Source organism: Bos indicus x Bos taurus, chromosome 3 (genome assembly GCF_003369695.1).
Source record: "Bos indicus x Bos taurus breed Angus x Brahman F1 hybrid chromosome 3, Bos_hybrid_MaternalHap_v2.0, whole genome shotgun sequence".
Taxonomy (NCBI): domain Eukaryota; kingdom Metazoa; phylum Chordata; class Mammalia; order Artiodactyla; family Bovidae; genus Bos; species Bos indicus x Bos taurus.
In genome coordinates, this window is record NC_040078.1 from 16,795,058 (window position 1) to 16,819,496 (window position 24,439).

The 24,439-nt window shown below is 47.8% G+C and overlaps 1 protein-coding gene across 3 annotated transcripts; it reads left to right on the top strand.

Annotated features, from left to right (window-relative positions):
- Nucleotides 1-8,833: 8,833 nt before the first annotated feature.
- S100A2 (S100 calcium binding protein A2) lies at nucleotides 8,834-24,340 on the top strand. Of its 3 annotated transcripts, none has more exons than XM_027533035.1 (3): nucleotides 8,834-8,880; nucleotides 22,418-22,571; nucleotides 24,088-24,340. In XM_027533035.1, the coding sequence occupies exons 1-3, from the start codon at nucleotides 8,849-8,851 to the stop codon at nucleotides 24,238-24,240; spliced, it is 339 nt and encodes a 112-aa protein (XP_027388836.1). In that variant the 5' UTR covers nucleotides 8,834-8,848; the 3' UTR covers nucleotides 24,241-24,340. The 3 variants fall into 3 exon arrangements, with proteins under 3 accessions (XP_027388836.1, XP_027388845.1, XP_027388854.1); XM_027533044.1 differs by lacking the exon at nucleotides 8,834-8,880 and adding an exon at nucleotides 20,851-21,042; XM_027533053.1 differs by lacking the exon at nucleotides 8,834-8,880 and adding an exon at nucleotides 21,795-21,882.
- The last annotated feature ends 99 nt before the right edge of the window (nucleotides 24,341-24,439 follow it).

The following is a 24,439-nucleotide window of genomic DNA, read 5'->3' on the forward strand; positions in this document are numbered from 1 at the left end:
AAAATTAAAAATCTAGAGTAGAGTTTGGATTTTCAAAAATACAATGTTAAAAAAAAAAAAAAAAAAGAAGAAGAAAAATAAAGAGAGAAAACAAACAAACAAATACGAACAATGTCACAAAAATTATAAAGAGAATACAGGTACAAAATTGATATCAAATACCAAAAAGCATAAATTGAAAATCTAGAGTAAAGTTTGGAATTTCAGATATACAATGTTATATAAAAGAAGAAGAGAAAGAAACAGAGAAGAAGAAAAAAAAAAAAAATCCCAGAAATTATAAAAAAAAAAAAAAAAAACTATAGGTACAAAATTGATAACATATACCAAAAAGCGAAAATTAAAAATCTAGAGTAGAGTTTGGGATTTCAAAAATACAATGTTAAAGAAAAGAAGAAAAAAACAAAAACCAACAACAACAACAACAACAACAACAAAAAAACAAGGTCAAAAAATTATAAAATATATATATATGAAGTTTGCTGAAGAAGAAAAAAAATAGGGTCTTTTTTTTTTTTTTTTTGCAAAGTAATAGGTTATAAAAGTGAAAATTAAGGAACAATAGAGGACTTAAAATTTAAAAAAAAAGAATGATCATAAAAATAATAAAAATATATCTAGGACTTTTTTGTTTCTTTTTTTGTGGGTGTTGTGGGTTCAGTTCATTTTTGGCTAGTTCCTTGGTCAGATTTATATTTCTCAAGATCTATAGGCCCCTTCCTATGTAGTCCGTAGTAACCACAGGGTTTTGATCTATTGCCTGCAGCTTCCAAGGCGTTTCCCTCTGTTATATCTTCTTCTGTTTGCTAGTCTCTTCAGTATCTGGTTTCCGCCCTGACTCAAAGGGCACGGTGGAGGACACTTTTTTTTTTTTTTTTAGGCTTACTTGTTCAGTCGCGCTGTGGGGAGGGAGGGAGGGTGGGTGCAAACAAATAACACTGGCGTGGGCTCGCAGTGCCTCAGCCACCCTGGGTCTGCCCCCGCTCACGGCGCGTGTAGCCTCCCTGTCCACACTGCTCGGACTCCAGGTTGTTCCGCCGGGAACAATCCGAGGCTGGCCCTGGGCTGCATGCACCTCCCAGGTCCAAGCCGCTCAGGTTCAGGCACTCGGGTAGTCCTCAGAGGCGCAGACTCAGTTGGGCCTGCGTTTTGTACTCTTCCCAGGTCCGAGCGCCAATTTGCTCTTCCCAGGCGAGCGCCAATGCTGCGACTTATCGCCTCCCCGCCACTCGGTTATCTGGATGTAAAACCGGCGCACCTTCTCAGGCAGATGTTGACCGTCCAGACCCCCAAGAAGTTTTAGTTAGCAAAGAAGCCTGCTTACAATTTTATAGATAATGTCTCTCTGGGGCTGCGATTGCCCCCTTCCGGCTCTGGCTGCCTGTCACCGGAGGGGGAAGATCTGCAGCCGGCTATCTCTGTTCAGTCCTTTGTTCCGTGCGCGGGCCTGGCGGTCTTAGGTTAGGGCTGGCTTTTCGCGTGGTAGGTATCCCACAGTCTGGTTTGCTAGCCCAAATTATTTCGCTCAGATAGCGCTCAGGGTATTCAGGCCAGATTCTTACTCTCTGCGATGCAGCCCACGCCGCGCCTCCCTGCCCAGCCCCGATTCGCCAATGGCGGATGCAGGCGTCTGCGCTGCTTCTCTGCTGGGGGAGTTACCGTAGGGCTCGCAATCTGCGAGTTTTAAATTGTTTATTTATTTTTTCTCTCTGTTATGTTGCCCTCTGTGCTTCCAAAGCTCGGCACAGATTCGGCAGTGAGAAGGTTTCCTGATGTTTGGAAACTTCTCTCTTTTTAAGATTCCCTTCCCGGGACGGAACTCCGTCCCTCCCTCTTTTGTCTCCCCTCTTTGTTCTTAATATTTTTTCCTACCTCCTTTCGAAGAGTTGGGTTGCTTTTCTGGGTGCCTGATGTCCTCTGCCAGCATTCAGAAGTTGTTTTGTGGAATTTACTCGACGTTTAAATGCTCTTTTGATGAGTTTGTGGGGGAGAAAGTGTTCTCCCCGTCCTACTCCTCCGCCATCTTGGCTCCTCTGTTTTGTCTTCTTGCATTTAGTGTTTCTGTTGAGGAGTCTTATGTCACTTTGATTTTTGTTCCTTTGTATTTCTTTTGAAGATATTTAGAATTTTATCTGATTTGATGTTCTTAAATTTCAATATGAGTTTGAATGTGTTTCCCCCCTCCCCCATCTTAGTTACCCCAGTTACCACTTAGCAAATGCCTTCAATCTGAGACCTTTAACCTTTCTCTAATTCTCAGAAATCTATTACCATATTTCTTTAGCTATATCTGTCCCCTTTTTTTCTTCCGCTCTTTGGGGAATCCTATTATCCTGATCTCACACTTTTTATGTCATTTAGCATCTTTTGAAATATTCTGTCTCTTTAATCTTTTCATCTGCCCTCTGGGAGACTTTATTTTCTTGGGTTCCAAAATCACTGCAGATGGTGACTACAGCCATAAAATTAAAAGACGCTTGCTCCTTGGAAGAAAAGCTATGATGAACCTAAACACCATATTAAAAAGCAGAGACATTACTTTTCTGACAAAGGTCCGTATAGTCAAAGCTATGGTTTTTCCAGTAGTCATGGATGGATGGATGTGAGTTGGACCATAAAGAAGGGTGGGCTCCAAAGAATTGATGCTTTTGAACTGTGGTGTTGGAGAAGATTCTTGAGAGTCCCTTGGACTGCAAGGAGATCCAAACAGTCAATCCTAAAGGAAATTAGTCCTGAATATCCATTTGAAGGACTGATGCTGAAGCTGAAACTCCAATACTTTGGCTAATTGATGTGAAGAACTGACTCATTGGAAAAGACCCTGAGGCTGGGAAAGATTGAAAGCCGGAGAAGGGGACAACAGAAGATGAGATGGTTGGATGGCATCACCAACTCAATGAACATGAGTTTGAGCAAGCTCTGGGAGTTGGTGATGGACAGGAAAGCCTGGCGTGCTGCAGTTCATGGAGTCGCAAAGAGTTGGACACGACTGAGCATCTGAACTGAACTGAACTGGGAGATTTCTTCAGCCTGATCTCCCATTTGTTCTTCAGCTGTGTCTATCCTTTATTTTTTCCCCAATTGTCATGCTTTTAATGTCAATGAATATGTCTTTTATATTGGATATGTCTACTCAGTTATTTTTTTATGGCTTCTTGCTTTTTATTTCTATCATTTGTTCTTTATATTTTGAGGATATTTATTATCTTATTTTAACTTCTTGGTTCATCAAGTTCAACATTTTTGCTCCAAACAGTTTAGGTTGCTCTTTTTTCTATGTCATTATAATAGTTAATCACTTCAGGTTCTGATTATTTTGGCTTGCAGGTATACGTTTCCTGGGCTGGGGTGGGATTTGTTCTCAGTCACTGTGTCTGCTGATGGTGCTGGGCCCCTCAGCCAAAGACACCAGAGAACTAGGGTCACTTTTTTCTTTGCTGCCCCTCTACTAGGCAGCACTGTGGGGAGGGATATACCTCCAAACTTTAAGGTTAAACTCTGGGAAGAGGCAGTCTCTTTCATCCTCCAGCTCTGGGGATTTACAGAAGGAGGAGGCTTGGCTGCCTTAGGTCAGCCCACACCTGTTTTCATCAGTTTCTTATCTTGACAGGGCTTTTATGTTGCCCTGTTTGTAGTCAGCTGCCGAGAGTTCTTGTCTTTCCATGGAGGCAATCATCTTATTATCTTTTTTCTAATCCTGAGATCTTAAGAAAAATGGCCATAATCTTCAATTTAATGTTGAGTAAGGTGGTAAGGCAATGGCACCCCACTCCAGTACTCTTGCCTGGAAAATCCCATGGACGGAGGAGCCTGGTAGGCTGCCGTCTATGGGGTCGCGAAGAGTTGGACATGACTGAGCGACTTCACTTTCACTTTTTAACTTTCATGCACTGGAGGAGGAAATGGCAACCCATTCCAGTATTCTTACCTGGAAAATCCCAGGGACGGTGGAGCCTGGTGGGCTGCTGTCTATGGGGTCACACAGAGTCGGACATGACTGAAGCGACTTAACAGCAGGAGCGGCAGCAGCAAGGTGGTAACAGTGGGAACCCTTTCCTTGTTCTTGACTTTTATAAGAATAATTTAAAGCATTCATTTACTATTGAGAATGAAATTGCAGTAGGTTTTTGATAGATGCTCTTTGTTCGTTAAGATATTTCTTTCCATTCTTAGATCACTAAGAGTTTTTATTATGAATGAGTATTGAATTTATTCTGGCATCTGTTGAAATAATCATATAATTTTAATTTTTAACCTGTTAATGAGGTAACTTACATTAATACAGTTAAAACCATCTCTGTATTCATGGCATTGACCCAACTTTTAATCATGATGCATTTTTCTTAACTGTAATGCTGGATTCCATTTGCTAATAGTTTATTTAGGATTCTGCATCTGTAAGCATAATTGAGATTGATTTCTAATTTTCTTGTCTCATATGGTACATTTCTGGTGCTAGCATCTAGGGTGATCTACTTAGTCCACAGATTTGGCTGTGTAACGAATACCAAAAATAGCAGAGGCAAGGAGAAGGCAGAAATTGATTTGTTTATCTTGTACTATCTGGAGATTTGTGGTATAGGGCTGGTTTGGTGGTTCTGCTCAGCTGTCTCTGGTTTGTATGGTTCAAATGGCACATCTTTATTTCAAGCAGCAGTGAAGGAACAATGGCATGTTCTCTGCTATTAAGGGCATGAATCAGAACTTACACATATCAAACAAAAAAACAAACAAACAAAAGTTTCGCATATCACTGTTACTGGCTGGAGTTGGGACCGAATCCAGGTTCAGCTCAGAAGTCAATGTTTGAGAGACAAGGGTTGATGGGAAAGACAGATGCTTTATTCAGGATGTCAGCAACCTGGGAAGATGGATGAGTGTTACCCAAACCATCTCTCAGCTGCCAGTTAGATGGAAAAGGATTTTATAGGGAAAAACTGGGAACTTTCAGGGTGTGCAGGCAGGGGTTACATGCAGAACAGCACAGTCAGCTCTGACCAGCATCTCAAAACCGGCCATACAGTGACCTGGTCAGTAACATCCGTAATCTACAGCTCCAGGGTTGATTTGTTCACATTTCCTTAAGGCCCATTTCTGACATTGGGCAAGCTGTAGATATCAGTACTGCTCAAGATGGAGCAGCTTATATCAAGGCTACAGTTTGGTCATCATGCAGCTAGCCGTTTCCTCCTGGTGATGGTTTTAGTATTCACAAAACAATTCAGGAATTTGTGCTGGACACTGGTTTCCATGTCTTTCAGGAGAAGCTAGGATTTCTGGGACTGCCAGATGGCTGACCTGTTGTTTAAATTGTTACTGGTTCTCCTGGCCCAGCTTCTATCTTTTGTTACTATATATTCACATTCTTTCAATCCTTGAAGCTTGAGCTGGCTTTTTGTGACTCATGGAATGCCTGGGAGACCAAAGGTTTCCTATGAAGAAGCAGCAAGTGGAGGGCATGGATGGTGGAGTGGGGTTTGCCCCGGGAAGGCCCCACAGTTTCCTGCTCTGTTTCATCACTTTTATCTACTTCTCTTGGCCAGAGCTTAGTCATGTGGCAGGGAGGACTGGGGCCTGTGGCCTTTACTTGAACTTAAAAGTAAGCGTTCTTTTGCTACAAGAGATAAGAGGAGAATAAGTAATGGGACAACCAGCAGTCTTTACCTCAGAGACTATTTCGTATCTGCCTCATAAAGTCTGGTGCTGCTGCTGCTAAGTTGCTTCAGTCGTGTCGGACTCTGTGCGACCCCACAGACGGCAGGCCACCAGGCTCCCCCGTCCCTGGGATTCTCCAGGCAAGAACACTGGAGTGGGTTGCCATTTCCTTCTCCAATGCATGAAAGGGAAAAGGGAAAATGACACGACTCTTAGCGACCCCATGGACTGCAGCCTACTAGACTCCTCCGTCCATGGGATTTTCCAGGCAAGAGTACTGGAGTGGGGTGCCGGTGCCTTCTCCACATAAAGTAAGCTAGGCACTATTTTCTCTTTTTCTGTTTTCTGGAAATATAAGTTTTGTATAAGACTTTTTTTTCTTGGCTATTTGGTAAACGTCGGCAAAAATCGTCAGGATCTGTTTTATTTTTAATTTTTATCTTTGTTGTGTGGATTTATACTAGTGATCAATTTCTTTGATAGTTACAGGGCTTCAGTCTTCTTAGTCCATGTTGATGAGTTATATATATGTATGTATTTCTCCCCTGCAAAACTGCCTATTTTATGTAATTTTTCAAATGTCACGCTCAGTTTTATCCGGGGAAATCCCGGTTAATCTGTTTTAAGAGTTTGGGCCTTCAAAATCATTTTTCGTTTATTGAGTACCCCAGGCCACCACCAGTTTAGCACCACATTTTATGCTAACTTTTTACTTCCAGATTTTCTGAACTATGCCAGCCCCATAAACTAAAGTCCCAAATCTGCACAAAGACAGACCCAAGGTTAAAATTTCTCTAGGAAACCTATTTTCCCCCATCCAGAGTCCAGGTCAAGCTATAGGAGCTTCCTTGTAATCTCATTTTGCTGGTGGGAGATTTTCCTTTCAGGCCATTCTTTCACTGAGGAAGCAGTCCTTTGAGGGTCTTGCTTCGTGTAAGGGGCTTTCCAATCCCCAGATACTTGCAGATAAAAGACTCATTTCTTCTCAACTGGTCCCTAAAAACTGAAGCCCTTTGTTTCTGAGACTAGAAACCACCCCTTCCCAAGCACAGCTGTAGCATTAACTCATGCTCACTCTTTATAGTTTCTTCTTTGCTTTGGGCCTCTGAAAATTTCCTTTCTTGTGAGCTTAGCTATGAATTAGAAAAAGTACGAATGCTACATCTCAATCAGAGGGAGATAGAAGTCTGATTCTTTTTTCTTTCTTCCTTTTTTAAAATGAAGTATAGTTAATTCACACTGTTGTGTCGGTTTCAAGTGTCAGCAGTGATTCAGTTACACGCACACATTCCACACATGCTTTTTCAGATTCTTTACCATCAGTATAGACTATTACAAGACACTGAGTATGGTTCTTTGTGCATACAGTAGATCCTTGTTGTTTACTTCTTCTGTATGCAGAAGTGTGTATATACTCATTGGAGATTTTTCTGTTTCCCGAGGGAGGATTATATTGCTATAAACGTCTCTCTCAGAACTGCTTTGCTGGGTCTCGTGGGTTTTGGATTGCTGTGCTTTCATTGTCATTTGCCTCTACTTACTTTTTGGTTGCCTCTTTGATTTCTTCAGAGCTCCATTGGTATTTGCTAACATATTTTTTAGCCTCTACGTATTTGTGTTTTTTCCAGTTTTTTTTTTCTTGTAATTGATTTCTGAGCTCATAACCTTGTGCTTGGAAAAGATGCTTGATATCATTTCAATTTTCTTGAGTTTACCGAGGCTTGGCTTGTGGCCCAGTATGGGATCTATCCTGGAGAATATTCCGTATGCACTGAGAAAAAAGTGTATTCTGCTGGTTTTGGATGGAATGTCCTATAAGTAGTGCGTATGTGTTAATCCCAACCTCTTAATTTGTCATCCCCCATTCCCTTTGGTAACCATAAGTTTGTTTTCTAGGTCTGAGTCTATTTCTGTTTTGTAAATAAGTTCACTTACATCATTTTTAAATTTTATTAAACATTTTTGATTAGTTAATAATTTTTTCGCCTCACTGCGCGGCATGTGGGATCTCAGTTCGCAAACGTGGGATTGAAGCCATATGCCCTGCATTGGAAGCTCAGAGTCTTAACTACTGGACTGCCAAGGAAGTCCCTGTATCACTTTTTGAGATTCCACGTATTAAGTGATATCATATGATATTTGTTTTTGTCTGACTTACTTCGCTCAGTTTAATAATCTCTGGTCCGTCTGTATTGCTGTATACTCTGCCATTTTTCATTAAGAGTGCCCCAGAGTCATGTTTAAGAATGAAGTTAGATTATGCCACTCTATTACTTAAAATCCTTCCCCGGTGTCCTATTAGAATAAAATCCGTAACTCCTTACACTGGCCTACAAGGCTCTGTATGACTTGACCCCCTTCTGACTTCTGCAGCTCTAGCTTGTGCTATTCTCTGCCTCGCCATCCATGCCCCATCCACACCAGTCTTCATGTGCTTCTTTCACACCCCAAATTCCCTCCCATCTCTGGGTCAATGCCTGGAATGCTCATCTTCCACTCCCTTTGGGAGAACTCCTCATCCCGCAGGAGGCCCTTCCTGACCACCCTGCCCAGGTGATGATTCTCCCTCATTGCACGCATTGGTTTTCATGCATGGCTCTTACTATAACTTGTAATTTACGATTACTTGCTGTCATCCTCACTTGATTACATGCCCCACCAGTGTAAGGAATGTGTCTGTTTTTTTTTTCACCAAGGTATCCCCAGGGCCTGCTGCAATGTTACTACCTAATTAACATTTGTTGAGTGTATGAATGAGGAATGAAATGGAGAGCTGTACCCTTGAGAGCCACACTGAGGAGTTTATTTATTTATTAAAAAAAGTTTTTATTTTATATTGGAGTATAGCAAATTCACAATGTTTTGAGAGTTTTAGGTGCATAGCAAAGCAATTCAGCCGCACATATACTTGTATCCACTCTCCCCCAAACTCCCCTCCTATTGAGGCTGCCACATAACATTGAACAGATTTTCCTATGCTACACAGTGGGTCTTTGTTGATTATCCATTTTCAATACAGCAGTGTGTACATGTAGGTCCCAAACTCCCTAACTCTCCCTTCCCCCATCCTTCTTCCCTGTTAACCATAGGATTGTTCTCGAAGTCTGTGAATCTGCTTCTGTTTTGTAAATGAGTTCATTTATATAATTTCTTTTCAGATTCTTCATACACACTGAAGAGTTTAAATGATGTGATGGTCAGTGAAGAGATCCAGAAGTTTCTTGAGTAAGTGAGGGATAGAATGGATAGCTATGATCAGAATGAATGAAGGGAGGGGCTGCGGTCCAGGAAGAGACTCGTCAGGAGGTTGCTCTCCCAGGGCAGCTGGGGTGAGGCTGTAGCTACAGGCACAGAGAGGAAGAGGTGGCCAGGTGAGGTTCCCAGGAAAACCCAGAAACACTTGGTCTGTGCTCAGTGAGGACCTGGGTGGGCGAGGCTGCCTGGCTGGGTCTGGGGTTTCTACAGAAGAAGGCAGGGTGATGCCCATTAGATGACCAGGGGAGCAGTGAGAGCCTGAGACTCTCAGGGGAGGGTGGGGCGGCCTGAATGCAGATTCACACTCTTTCAAGTTGGTAAAGAATCTGCCTGCAATGCAGGAGAACCGGGTTTGATTCCTGGGTTGGGAAGATCCCCTGGAGTAGGAAATGGCAACCCACTCCAGTATTCTTGCCTGGAGAATCCCATTCACGGAGGAGCCTGGCGGGCTACAGTCCACGGGGGTCACAAGAGTCGGACACGACTGAGCGACTAAACCACCACCAAAGTGAAAGGATAATGATGCTGTGAGAAAGAGGGGGAGAAAGAAAGGAGATGGAGGGAAGCAAGCAAGGGAGAAAAGGGTTGAACACTAATGTCAGCCACCAGCAGAGACAGGGAGAAGAGCAACCAGGGAAGTGGCTAGAGAAGAAACTTCGGGTGAAGGAGAGGCAGGGAGTGGGGGTGATTGAGGAGTGGTGCTTGGCAGCCAGGCCAACCTGCCTTTCAGTCCTGGCTCTATGCTTAATCCCCTGAGCTTCTGTTTCCTGATCTATTAATCACAGACATTCCCCACATTACAGGGTGGTTGGGAGGATTAAATTAGATAATGTAGGTATAGTGCTTGGAACAATGTTTACACAGAGTAAACACTCAGTACCTGTGAGTTTCTCCCCTCCTGCTTGACTGCTGCCCTCTTTCTGGTTTAGAAGCAGATGTTTATCAAGCCAGAAGCTGGGCAGGTTTAAAAAGTCTTTATTACTTAACTCAAGGATGAGCTTGTTCCGAGAGACTAATTCTTGTGAATTCTTATGACTGTGTGATGAACGCAGACATTCCAGAAACCAGCTCCATTTCTTACGAGAAGGAAAATTTCTGTGAGAATCCAAATAAAGACCAGAGGTTGGCTGCTGAATAAACAGCCAGGAGAACTAGAGGTGGATGATCTTAACATCCTGAGTAACCTGGGATGATGATGTGTGTGTCTCCCCTCATGTAGGGAATCAATTTCCTTATCCATGACATGGGGTTCGGGGAGGCATTGAGCCAGATCAGCCTCGGTTGTCACCAAACTGCTAAATGTGAAACTGGTCCTAGATATTTTACCAATTATTTGGACAAAATATGTTCATTTCCAAGCTAGGAGAACAAATGAAGGAAACGAGCAGACTTTCCTCAATTTTAAGATTTTCTTTATTATTTTTATATTCAGTTCAGTTCAGTTCACTCGCTCAGTTGTATCCAACTCTTTGCAACCCCATGAATTGCAGCACGCCAGGCCTCCCTGTCTATCACCAACTCCCTGAGTTCACCCAAACTCACATCCATCGAGTCGGTGATGCCATCCAGCCATCTCATCCTGTCGTCCCCTTCTCCTCCTGCCCCCAATCCCTCCCAGCATCAGGGTCTTTTCCAATGAGTCAACTCTTCGCATGAGGTGGCCAAAGTACTGGAGTTTCAGCTTTTAGCATCAGTCCTTCCAATGAACACCCAGGACTGATCTCCTTTAGAATGGACTGATTGGATCTCCTTGCAGTCCAAGGGACTCTCAAGAGTCTTCTCCAACACCACAGTTCAAAAGCATCAATTCTTCGCCGCTCAGTTTTCTTCACAGTTCAACTCTCACATCCATACATGACCACTGGAAAAACCATAGCCTTGACTAGACAGACCTTTGTTGACAAAGTAATGTCTCTGCTTTTGAATATGCTATCTAGGTTGGTCATAACTTTCCTTCCAAGGAGTAAGTGTCTTTTAATTTCATGGCTGCAATCACCATCTGCAGTGATTCTGGAGCCCAAAAAAATCAAGTCTGACAGTTTCCACTGTTTCCCCATCTATTTCCCATGAAGTGATGGGACCAGATGCCATGATCTTAGTTTTATATTAAAAAGTGTTAATACCTGATACTGTTCGTGCATGCTCAGTCATGTCTGACTCTTCCCGCCAGGCTCCTCTGTCCATGGGGATTCTCCAGGCAAGGATACTGGAGTGGGTTGCCATTTCCTTCTGCAGGGGGTCTTTCTGACCCAGGGATCAAACCTGCATCTTCTGTGTCTCTGGCATTGACAGGCGGGTTCTTTACCATTGAGCCACCTGGGAAATCCCTGAGATTAGCAGAAGACAAGATAAGGGCTCAAAAAAAATGTATAAATGTTGACAGGGAAACGAGAAGTAGACTCTGGTCCTTGAGTTTCAGTGGATGTGTGGGGCCTGATCCTGGTTTCATGTTGCTGACGTGCCAGACAACCCCATCTGGGCAACGACATTACGTCTAACTGTATATCCTGGTTTCCGCTTTTACTGTTGTATCTAGTAACATTCACTGAGTGCTCGCTGGGACTCTACATGTGTTATCTCATTTGATCTCTCTGGTAGATGATAGTGTCCTCATGTTACAGGAGTGATAGGAACCTCCTGATTCCCAGCGGGGGTTAAGTCATGTTTGTAAGGTCACGGGTGAGTGTAGTGACTGCAGTAACTTGCTTCCTCCACTTGGAAAGAGATCCTTGATGGTAGGCTGGGAACCTTACCCACGCTGGCCGTTTATAATACCCTGCGTCCCTGGAAACAGGGATTGGTCAACAGCTGAGTACGTGAACCCGGTGGGGCCAATAAAGGCTCTTCCTGGGCTATGTGAACCCTGGGTTTACAAAGCTGGAACAGTCTGTGGCTACATTCCTTGATATATAGAGAGACCTTGTTACAGTAAGAGTGAAGCCAACGTGCAGAGAGACAGTGATGAGAGAAAAATGGACAAATAGATGGATGGTCTTAAGTTCTGGGTCCCGGGGCTGTGGTTCATTGACCTGTAAATTATCACAGTGACCTTACCAGTTATGTAACATAGTATATCCCCTTTTTTCTTCAGCGAGCTTGCCTTGAACTGCCATCTCTTATGGCTGAAAGATCTTGATCAATGAAGCTAGAATACAGTGGAGTTAAGATTCAATCTCAAACTCCAACGTCTTAACTTCTTTGCTACAACCATTTCCTAGTATTATACGTTGATCTCTTAGAACATCTCTCTTTAAACCACTTCCTCATGAGCAATATCCTATGGTTTTAAAAATCACTACTCACCTTCCTGAGTTACCTTTCTTTTTCTGAAACTGCTTTTAGCTCCTTTCTGAGATTTCAGAAGTTCCTAGATTTATCAGAACACAGCAGAATGCATCTCTCAAGCTGAGTGTTTCTGGGAAGAATGTTAATCACTCCCCTTTGTGTTGATTCCGGTTGGCACCAGTTTCACCAGTGATATTTTCCATCTGTGGCCCCATCTTCTAGCAAATGGCAGAACCCCACTTCAGACCTAGGTCTGTCTGACACCCAGGCCTGAGTGCTTGCCAGCAGGACAGCCAGAATCTAGGCCCCTGAGTCAGGCATCGGACCTTAGCAACTTACAGGCCCCTGTACTCTGACCTTGTAAGGAGCTGCGGGCCAGAGAGGCAAGTCCAGCAGTGCGGGGGAATGGCCCGGAAGGCGCCCGTGCCCCTGGGAGCCCTCTCTCATGAGGACACAGGGTGAGGGCGGCTGGAGGTGGGTGGGTGCAAAGAGTGGTTTGTTCCTGGCCAGACCCCTGAGGAATGACCCTGGTTAAAAGGTGTATATGCAGTAGAAGGGCCAAGATGGAGGAGACCTAAGTACTGGGGTTTCTGAGGGTACTAGTTGTTCACAGCCCGCTCCTTTTTGAGTTTGGAGAAAATGGACCAGAGAATATAATTTAGAACTGGAGCCCAAAGCCCTGTAAGTTCCCCCTGCTGCTTCTTGAGTTGACCTTCCCCATCTCATCACAGAGGGCAGCTGCCCTCCTGCCCCTGCCCCTGGGGGTAGTGTGGTCACCAGGGAGGTGAGGACAGGATAGGGCTGGCTGGTGGAGAAAGAGAGCAGCAGGCTAGGAGCGTGGCCTCTTCTAGCAGAGCTGGGAGGCGTGGACTGGCCCCTCCCTCTGAAGAGCCCTTCTGAGGAGTAGGCTGTTAAGTTGCCCCCTCCCCCAAACTGGCGTTGGTAAGAAGGCGGCTTCTGGTGACACTGGAGACAGCTGGATTTGTAGGATGGTAGAAAGTCAGCTTTTATTTGTTTATTTGCCTGCGCCTTGCAGCTTATAGTATCTTAGTTCCCTGACCAGGGATCAAACCCAAAGCCCCTGGCAGCAAGAGTGCTGAGTCCTAAACAGTGGACCACCAGGGAATTCCTGCAAGTCAGCTTTGAGAAGGTTCAGGGATGGGGGTAGAGGATTTAGAGTCTCGGAAATGTGGGGTCAAAGGGAGGAGAAAGGGTGGTGGCCACGAGGGACTGTGCTTGTGCCTCTTTCTGGCCATTCACGGGACACTTGCTCCGTGTCAAACACCGGGGATCCTAGGAGATGATCATACTCAGCATCCAGGTCCCAGCAGCCTGATCTAGTTGGGGAAGACACATAAATAAATGGCCACGACTACACATAAAATGTGCTGTTACAGGGCGATTGGCAAAGGGCTGCAGAAATACGTAGGAGGGACACCTAACTTAAGCCAACACCCTGCTCTGTGTGTGTGGGCACGTGAGCACACATGTACACTCACGTGTTCTAGTATGTGAGGGGGCTGGGGAGTAGATCCAGGGATGCTGCACAGAGGAGTTGATCTTTGAGCTAAATTTAAAGGGTGAGTAGGAAGAACTATACAAAAAAGATCTTCATGACCCAGATAACCATGATGGTGTGATCACTCACCCACAGCCAGACATCCTGGAGTGTGAAGTCAAGTGGGCCTTAGGAAGCATCACTACAAACAAAGCTAGTGGAGGTGATGGAATTCCAGTTGGGCTATTTCAAATCCTAAAAGATGATGCTGTGAAAATGCTGCACACAATATGCCAGCAAATTTGGAAAACTCAGCAGTGGCCACAGGACTGGAAAAGGTTTTCATTCCAGTCCCAAAGAAAGGCAATGCCAAAGAATGTTCAAGCTATTGCACAATTGCACTCATCTCACATGCTAGCAAATTAACGCTCAAAATTCTCCAGCCAGGGTTCAACAGTACATGAACTGTGAACTTGCAGATGTTCAAGCTGGATTTATAAAAGGCAGAGGAACCAGAGATCAAATTGCCAACATCTGTTGCGAAAGAGAGTTGCAGAAAAACACCTACTTCTGCTTTATTGACTATGCCAAAGCCTTTGACTGGCTGGATCACAACAAACTGGGAAATTGTTCAAGAAACAGGAATACCAGATCACCTTACCTGCCTCCTGAGAAATCTGTATGCAGGTCAAGAAGCAGCAGTTAGAACTGGATATGAAACAACAGACTGGTTTCAAATCTGGAAAGGAGTATGTCAAGGCTATATATTGTCACCCTGTTTATTTAATTTATATGCAGAATACATCATGCGAAATGGTGGGCTGGAAGAAGCACAAGCTGGAGTCAAGATGGCCAGGAGAAATATCAATAATCTCAGATATGCAGATGACACCACCCTTATGCAGAAAGCGAAGAAGATCTAAAGAGCCTCTTGAAAAAAGTGAAAGAGGAGAGTGAAAAAGTTGGCTTAAAACTCAACATTCATATAACTAGGATCATGACATCTGGTCCCATCACTTCATGGCAAATAGATGGTGAAACAGTGGAAACAGTGGCTGACTGTATTTTTTTGGACTCCAAAATCACTGCAGATGGTGACTGTAGCCATGAAATTAAAAGACACTTATTCCTTGGAAGGAAAGCTATGACCAACCTAGACAGCATATTAAAAAGCAGAGATATTACTTTGCCAGCATAAGTCTATCTAGTTAAAACCATGGTTTTTCCAGTGGTCATGTATGGATGTGAGAGTTGGACTATAAAGAAAGCTGAGCGCTGAAGAATTGATGCTTCTGAACTGTGGTGTTGGAGAAGACTCTTGAGAGTCCACTGGATTGCAAGGAGATCCAACCAGTCAATCCTAAAGGAGATCAGTCCTGAATATTCATTGGAAGGACTGATGCTGAAGTGAAACTCCAATACTTTGGCCACCTGATGTGAAGAACTGACTTCGAAAAGACCCTGATACTGGGTAAGATTGAAGGCAGGAGAAGGGGATGACAGAGGATGAGATGGTTGGATGGCATCACCGACTCGATGGATATGAGTTTGAGGAAGCTCTGGGAGTTGGTGATGGACAGGGAAGCCTGGTGTGCTGCAGTCCATGGGGTCGCAAAGAGTGGGACACGACTGAGCGACTGAACTGAACTGAGGAGGAAATTCCCTGGTGGTCCAGTGTTTAAGATTCTGAGCTTCCAATTCAGGGGCACTTGTTTGATCCCTGGTCAGGGAACTAAAGTTCCACATACTTAACAGTGTGGCTAAAAAAAAATAAAGGATGAGTAGGAGATTGACAACAAAGGTCCCTATAGTCAAAGCTATGGTTTTCCAGTAGTCATGTGTGGATGTGAGAATCGGACCAAAAAGAAGGCTGATTGCCGAAGAATCGATGCTTTAGAGCTGTGGTCCTGGAGAAGATTCTTGAGAGTCCCTTGGCCTGCAAGGAGGTCAAACCAGTCAATCCTAAAGGAAATCAGTCCTGAATATTCATTAGAAGGACTGATGCTGAAGCTGAAGTTCCAATACTTTGGCCACCTGATGCGAAGAGCCGACTCATTGGAAAAGACCTTGATGCTGGGAAAGATTGCGGGCAAGAGGAGAAGGGGGTGACAGAGGATGAGATGGTTGGATGGCATCATTGACCCGATGGACATGAGTTTGAGCAAACTCTGGGAGACAGTGAAGGACAGGGAAGCCTGGCGTGCTGCAGTCCATGGGGTCTCAAAGAGTCTGACGTGACTGAGCGACTGAACAGCAACAACAGGAGATTGACAGGGGCACAAAGCAAGAAGAGGCTTCTTCCTGAGAGAATGAACAGCTTGGGCAAGGGCTCAGAGGCATGGAAGGGCATGGCACGTGCCTCAGCACAGCTGGGTACCTAGGAAGGTGCGCCACGCTGGGTAGCCTTCTCCTAAGGTTAAGGGAGATCCCTCAGTGTTTTTACATACGGAGTGACATGGTCAGATCTGAATTTTAGGAAGATCACCCTGGTGGCAGAACTGAGAATGGGTCAGAGTGGGGGACATGGTTCGAGGTGGGGGAAAAATCCGGATGTGCTTACAATAGCCTAGGAGCAAGGTGATACAGTGGGATCTCAGGCAGTGTAGACAAAACTGAGCAGTTATTTAGAAGGTCAGGTCGCCTGACCTGGGTAACTGGAGGGCAGTAAGGGCAGGATAGGAAGACAGCCAAGTTTTTGATTTGGGTCACTGTGTGAATAGAGGTATTATTTGTTGCAACAATAAGAGTCAAGGGAAGTTTTTTTTTTTTTAAGCTTATTTTAGATTCAAGCCAGAGTGCATTTGGAGGGAAAGGAAGAGGGGTCATTGAAGATGTCAGACCAGAGCAGGCGAAAGATGGGCTCCTGGGTACTGGGTGAGGTCCAGAAATAAGACTCAAAGGTTGGGTATAATGTGAGGGGATGGCTGGTTGGTCTGTGTAGGAATCAGAAGGTTAGGATTCTAGAGGAGTCTTTTTTTTTTTTTTTTTGATGTGGACCATTTGAAAAAAAAAAAGTCTATACAGAATTTGTTACAAAAATGCTTTGGTTTCGTGTTTTGGCATTTTGGCCACAAAGCATATAGAATCTTAGCTTCCTGACCAGGGATTGAACCCACATCCCCGACATTGAAAGGTGAGGTCTTAACCAATGGACCATGAGGGAAGTCCCTAGGGGATTCTTGATGACTGGCTCTTCTAGGGAGAAGGCGATGGCACCCCACTCCAACACTCTTGCCTGGAAAATCCCATGGACGGAGGAGCCTGGTAGGCTGCAGTCCATGGGGTTGCTAAGAGTCAGACGCGACTGAGTGACTTCACTTTCACTTTTCACTTTCACGTGTTGGAGAAGGAAATGGCAACCCACTCCAGTGTTCTTGCCTGGAGAATCCCAGGGATGGGGGAGCCTAGTGGGCTGCCGTCTATGGGGTCGCACTGAGTCGGACACGACTGAAGTGACTTAGCAGCAGCAGCAGCAGGGAGGTTTACCATTGTGACCACCTGTGTTTAAGCCATGCCTCATTAATTGTGTGAACTTGGGAAAACTTCTCTGAGCCTCAATTTTCTCCTCTGCAAAGTGGTGGTAAGACTGTACCAACTTTCTGGGATTTTTGTGTAAATTAAATGGGGTGATATATGGACATCACTCAGCACACAGGAGGTGGCTCATAATGTCAGTCTGGACTCCTCCAGCAAAGGATATGACAAATCCATTACACATGGAAGATCCAGAATGACCCAAACCCAGTGTGATAATGCAGATTCTCTCATGCCGAATAGGCTATCAGGGGATGCGCTGTGCTGGGCTCAGTCTACTCAGTTGTGTCTGACTCTTTGTGACCTCATGGACTGTAGCCCGCCAGGCTCCTCTGTCCATGGGGTTTCCCAGGCAATAATACTGGAGTGGGTTGCCATTTTCTCAGGGATGGAACCCTTGTCCCCTGCGTCTCCTGCCTTGGCAGATGGATTCTTTACCACCGAGCCACCGGGGAAGACCCATCAGGCGATAGCTAGATAAATTATTTCGTGCAGTTTGTTGAGAGAAAATATCTCAAAGCAGATTTGGGGAGGGCAGAGGAATAATAAAAAGGATCCTTGTGGTGAAAAATTTTGACTTCAGAGGTTGGTGCAACTTCCTCAAGTCTCATGCTTAAGTCAGAGGAAAGCAAGGGCCCTAGGGCCCCAGCAGCGAGACCATTTCTCTTTCCCTGGAACTGCCCCAGGGATGGTGGGGAGGTTGACAGAGCTTGACAGTGTTCAGCCCCTCCTTTTTGCCACCTAGTTCCTTCCTGCCTCCTCCCCACGGCTTTTAAACTGTTTCCAGGCATCCAACTTCCATTTCAGAAGTCCACCTGGGTGTCTCAGCAGGAACTGTCCTGGAAACACTTCATACGTCATGCAGGTGTGAGAGGTGTGGGCGTGGGAAGGTTTGCTGGAGATGAATCAGCATTGTCTTCTCCTGCCTGAGTCAAGAGCCGGGCTGGGCAGGGGCTGGCCGACCCAGACAGGAGGGAGGGAAAGAATAGGGAGACCAGCCTGCAATGTCACATCTCAACCACCAGGGGGCATGAACAAGACGGGGAAAACCCAGGAGTTGCTGATGGGAAACCTTTGGCACCTGGAACCACGCCTAGCGGAAAGAGGACACCCCGCTTCCCAAGCTGGGCATGGGCACAGTCACTGCCAGGATGTGTCCACTGCCTGCCTACGTCCTGGCTTCTCTGCCTTCATGAAGAAGTGGAGAGCATAGAATGGAATTGGACTTTGAGGGGTCAGCCTATCCAACCTTCCTGTTCTGCAAGGGGGAAGGAATTACTCTAGATTACACAGCAAGTTAGTGGCAAATTACTGTGATTTTCATCAATTTCAGGAATATGGCTCCTTGATGGGCCCAGCCCTGGTCTCAGTTTCGGGACAGGTGTCCAGATGCTGCCCCTAGCGTCAGAGGCGCTCTCTCTTATCGCTCTGGTCTTCCCTTTTCCCTCACACTTTCCGTGACTCTGTTTTTCTTTGACTTTTTCTCCCAGTTTCTGTCTGACTGCCTCTTCCTCTCTTCCTCTGTCTGCCTCCTGTCTCCATCCCTGCCCTCTGGGGACTTTGCTGTGCTCCTTCCCTCAATGGGTCCCCAGAGCAAGATATTTCCTGCCGTCACTCCTCAGGGACTCATAGCTCTCTGAAGCTCTGTTTTCCAAGCCAGTGTCTCAGTTCCACTCCTGGGAGCAGGCAGAGAAGTTATGATTTGGTAGCATCATCAGTGATGTGATTTCGGGAGGTGGGAAGGCCCCCTGATACTGTCCCCAGCACTCCACCACCTACGGTGCCAACCGTAAACTCGGGATGGCACCTGGTGTGGGCAAGACCCGTTGCTCATGCGGTCCCTGCCCGGTGAGCTCACCATGTGGGAGTGAGGGCGAGAGAAGACAGGCACACGAGTGATTCAATCGAGATTAGAATGCTCTGAGTACCAAAGGAGCGCTTGCCGTGGGACAGAGCAGGTGGAGATAGACCCTGGTTAGCCCTGGGGCAGCTCCGTGAGGTGGGGGCACTGAACTGGGCTTTGAAGGATATGTGGGACTTCGGGAGGCAGGGATGTGGTGAGTGGGCACATTCTGAGCAGAAGGATGGGCATAGGCAGTCCTGGCCACTCCAGGTGCTCAGGCACAGTGAGCAGGCAGTTAGGAGACGTGCAGGAGAGGTTGAATATGCAGGTAGGGGCCAGAGCCCGAGCACCTCACTTCCAGCAAGGGCCATGGGGACGCCACTGCAGTTTCTGAGCAGAAGTGCCATCTGCCGAAGTCCTCAGTTAAGATGGAAGAAGTGCTGTACAAAGCAATGCATTGCACCCCACTGATCCTTACCCTCGGGGAGAACAATTTTTATTCCAAGCTCGACCTGAAATAGGTTTTGACAGGGAAGAGCAGTAGCACAAGGGGGCCAAGTGCCTTGAGGAGGAAGGACACTGGGTGGCTTTGCAGAGGTGTAGGAGAGGGCACCGGGGCCCCTGAGGCCTGATTTCATCTATGCTGCTCAGGCCGCTCCTGAGTCCCATTGTGAGTGACCGCCGGGGAAACAGCAGCCTGGCTCAATGTCTGATCCTCTGTGGATCCTCAGTCTGAGTTCTCTGTGGTGTCATGACCCCAAACTCCCCAGAGTGGGCCTGATGAGGGGGTCTCTGTTCCAGTGCCCTGTCTGCCGGAGCTGGGTTGGGGTTTCTGCCTGCTGCCCCGTGACTCTGGCTGCCCTAGCCCTGGGGGAGGAGGGCGGTGCTGCTGAGTCACTGCCTGGGCCTCTGGGCCTGGAACCGCGGGTGAGTCACCTAGGACTAGGGGCTCCGGAGGAGGGGAAAGAAGCTGGTGGACATCTGGAGGGGGGAGGGGAGCTGGCACACAGGAAGGGCGGTGCCCGGGCTGGACTGAGGCAGTAGGCCAGGGGGGCCTGGGAAGAGGCCGCGTGAAGTCTGCTCTTCTCTGAAAGGCCCTCCCCTGGGCTGGGTCCTAACAGGCCTCAGTGTTTGCCTTTCTCTGGGCGAGTGGGTGAGAGAGGCCGAGGCTGTGACCTCATCCCCAGCCTGGCCTCCTGGCTTGGGAAGCTGTGCGGGCCTCCTCCTCACCTGCCCACCTCCCAAGCTGGAGGAGACTCGCATTTTCTCCTCCCTTCAACCCTCCTGGGCCTTCCTTACACACACAGACTGCTGCTCACCCCAGCTGACTATAGCAGAGCCATCTCCACCTCTCGCTGCCTCCCTGTCTCCTGCCAGACCCCTTCCTACCCGAAGGGGGCCTTTCCAGGTCTTTTAAAGCACACCCTCTTGCCTCAGTAAGTCACTGACAGTTATTCTGGGGCCGGCTATTAAAAGCCACTTTGTTTCCCTGCAGTCACCCCTGCCCTCTTCTTCCTGATAGCCCCCAGCTGCCTCCTGGTTCCCAGGCCCGTGAAGTCCCAGCACGCACCTGCAGCTTCAGGCACGCCAGTGAACTGTGACTCGCAGGCATTTGTCATGAGAACAAGACTGGGCCTGAATCTCCAGGCCCCCATGAACAGGGGCTGCCTCCCCTTGCCCAGGGCCCAGAATACCTTTTCCCCGTGACACCTCCTGCTCCCGCTGTGGCCAGGGCGGGGCCGGGGGAGGGGCTGCCCTTGGCTGCCCAGGAGCCGGTATTGTCGGGAAGGGAGGGACTGGGAGGGGGTGTGTGGGGGTGGCAGGAGGCCAGCCTTTGGTGGGATCAGGTTAGGGCAGGTTTGGTTTCCTTAAAATGCAAAGTTAGGGGCCAGTGGGGCTAGCATATAAATCCCAGCTCTGGGCACCTGGACCTTTGCTTTCCTTCCTGAGTCTCTCTCTGCCCTCTGGTCTGGTGAGTACCTCTGTCCTGGGCAGGGCTGGGTGGACAAGACCCCCATGGGTCTCTGCCTTTGTCCCTTTGGCTTTTTTTTTAATGGGTTTTTATTGGAGCAGAGCTGATTTACACTGTGGTGTTAGCTTCTGCCGGATGTCCCCTTATGTTGGTCTTTGTCTCCTGGTTCCCTTGGTGGAAGGCCCGGGGTCTTTGTGGGTCTCTGCATTTGGGGGGACCTCCTGTGAAGTGTCAGATAGAGGCTTTTTCCTAGTTCCTCTGTGAGGTTTAGGGGTTGCTCTTGGGGTCTGTCTTGCATCTCTCAGTCTGAGTGTTGCTGCTTCTTTGGGGTTTGGGTCCAGGCATATGAAGTGTGTGTGGTAGTGGGAGGTTTGGGGGGGTGCTTTAAGGAGAATCCTGGTTTGGTTTGTTTGTTTTTGAAAAGTCCTGGATTCCAGCAGGACTAAGAGCCAAGGATCTCAAGCGAGTGGGCCTGACCGGGCCCCTGCCCTGAGCAGCGGCACGGCTCTGCCACTTCCTGTCTTCTCCCACCTCCTGAAGGCAAGGCTGGCAGGATGGGCCCAGGGTGCTTCTTGCCCCTGGCGCCTGCTCCTCTGGCCTCACCCTGGGACCTGCCTAATCCTCCCGGGGTGGTGTGACCACTCTGAGAGGCAGGGCCTTGGAAAGAATGACCTCCAAATTCTGTCCTTGGTCTCAGATTCTGTCCTGATCCTGGGGTACTGGGCTTTTAATTTCTTGAATTCCAGTCCCAGCAGAATCCTTGCTGTTAGGGAGAGTGTTCAGTTGCCAGCACCCCTGCTCCGGTGCCTCCAGCGTGAGGGGAGACACATTCCCTACCGGGTGAGAGCCCTGGTCTGACAGAGGATACAGCTTACCCAAGGGAGCTTCCAGTTAGATGGGAGAACGACGCCCTCTGGCTGAGGGGGGAGGTCACTCCTCAGGGAACCTCGTACCCCTGGGCTGTAGCCAAGGCCGCTGCCAGAGCCCAGTGAGCCCCACTAACTAGCCCATGGAGATGCCTGTCTCCGCAGCCCTGGCACAGAGCCCACTGGCCTATGATAGAAGCTGACAGAAAGGATCCCCAGTGGGACTCCGGCCACCCTGCCTTTTTTTTTTCCCCCATAGATGCTCTGGGGGAGCATGGTGGGAGGAGACATGAGGCCCTTCCAAATACAGAGGAAGGTCTATCCCCTGCCTCACCCACCTAGTGTGAGGTGGAGGTATGGCTTCTGGCCAGGGAGCCACAGGCTGAGGCGGAGACGCAGCCCTGCCTGCCCATTCTAAGAGGGACTTGGAGAGGCAGCTTGGGGCACAAGGGCCGCAGACGATCCTGCAGGCTGGGCTGAGGCATCTCCCTCCCTTGCCACCCCTGTAGCCTCAGATCCAAGATGTCCAGTCCCCTGGAGCAGGCGCTGGCTGTGATGGTCGCCACCTTCCACAAGTACTCCGGCCAAGAGGGCGACAAGTTCAAGCTGAGTAAGGGGGAGATGAAGGAACTTCTGCACAAGGAGCTGCCCAGCTTTGTGGGGGTGAGTGGGGCTCACCGGGGATGAGAGGGTCCTGGTGTGTGGTGTGGGGGCACGGGATGAATGTCTTCTCCCTCGCTGGCTGGGGGTGGGCGGGCCTGGGGATGCAGACACCAGAGTGGGGTCAAGCCCTTTATGACCTCACCAGAGTGAGAGGGAAGCCTTTGTGTGCGCGAGTGGGTGCTCTACTGCCGGCCCCTCCCTGCAGCTTTCTGGAGAACGAATGTGCTGTCTGAGCCCAGAGAGGGGACGTGACTCGCTCAGGATCACACAGCTCTCATTTGTGATCTCCTTCTCTCTCCCTCCCTCCATCCTCTCTCTCTTTTGGTTTTCATATTTACTTGCCAAACTAAGAAGGTGTCTAGGGAAAGAAAAGCTCAGCTAAGACACACCCTGAGATGTTTAGGAGAGAAATGCCATCAGTTCTCAATTGGCCCCTTACCCTCCCTTTAATCAGCTCCTCTCTCGTGTGTGCTCACGCACTCAGTTGGTCAGTCATTTCCAGCTCTTCGCAACCTCGTGGACTATAGTCTACCAGGCTCCTCTGCCCATGGAACTGTCCAGGCCAGGATACTGGAGTGGGTTGCCATTTCCTAATCCAGGGCATCTTCCTGACCCAGGGATCACACCTGAGTCTTTCATGTCTCCTGCACTGGCAATTGGATTGTTTACCACAAGTGCCACCTGAGAAGTGCACCACTCCCCCTTCGCCCCACCAAAAAAATATTTATTTATTTGGCTGCACTGGAGTGAGGACAGAGGGAGGTATGTGGGCAGGAAGCTCCGGCTCTCCACCTCCTTCCACAGGCCAGTGGGCTCGATGTCAGGGCTGCGGAGATGAGCAACTCCCGGGGCTGGTTAGTGGGGCTCACTGGGCTCTGGCAGAGGCCTTGGGTACAGTCCAGGGGTACGAGGTCCTTGAGAGTGCATGGGAGGGAGTCTTAATTGTGGCATGTGGGATCTAGTTTCCGGACCAGGGATCAAATCCAGGGCCCCTGCACTGGGAGTGTGGAGTCTTAACTATTGGACCAAATCCCAGTGGAGTCTTAGCTGCTGGAACAAATCCCAAAGTGACTTTGAACATACGAGGCATGTCCTTTTTTCTTAAAAAAATATTTTTGATCATACTTTTCTAATTTGGTTTCATTTTATCTGGGATGGGAAAGAGTCTGCCTTTGTGGAATTCATTTTTCTGGTGATGAGGCGTGGTGGTGGCTTCAGAAAGCTTGAGTTTCCTCATCAGCGGGATGTGGGTGATGCCCGTCTCCCTGGGCCCTTGTGGGGAGCAGAGCTGATCCTCTGAAGGGAGGGTCTGGGATCCCCCAGCAGGGAGAGCTGGAGGCTCTGGCTCATGCACTCCCCTGTGTCCCCACTCACAGGGCACCCTAGTGCTCCCAGGACCTCCCTGCTCCCCATCACTCTAGGTGCTCCCTGCTCACCGCTTACCTGCTGCCCAGGGAGGAGGGGAAAGCTGGGTTCTGCCCCAAGAGCTGATGGCCTGACTGTCTCTTGCTTTCAGGAGAAGGTGGATGAGGAGGGCCTGAAGAAGCTGATGGGTGATCTGGATGAGAACAGTGACCAGCAGGTGGACTTCCAGGAGTACGCCGTCTTCCTGGCCCTCATCACGATCATGTGCAATGATTTCTTCCAGGGCTCCCCAGCACGGTCCTGATGCAGAGCTTGTGGCTCCCTGCTATGGGTCTCTTCGGCCCAGGAGGACTCTCTATCTTTTTTAGTTTTACTCAATAAACTTTTTTTGCTGGTTGACAGTATTTTCATTGCTCAGTGTTGCCCTGTCATCTGGCTGGCCCAGTTGCTGTGCTGAAAGTGAAAGACCCAAAGCTGCTTTTTGCTGTGAGCTGTCTTTGTCC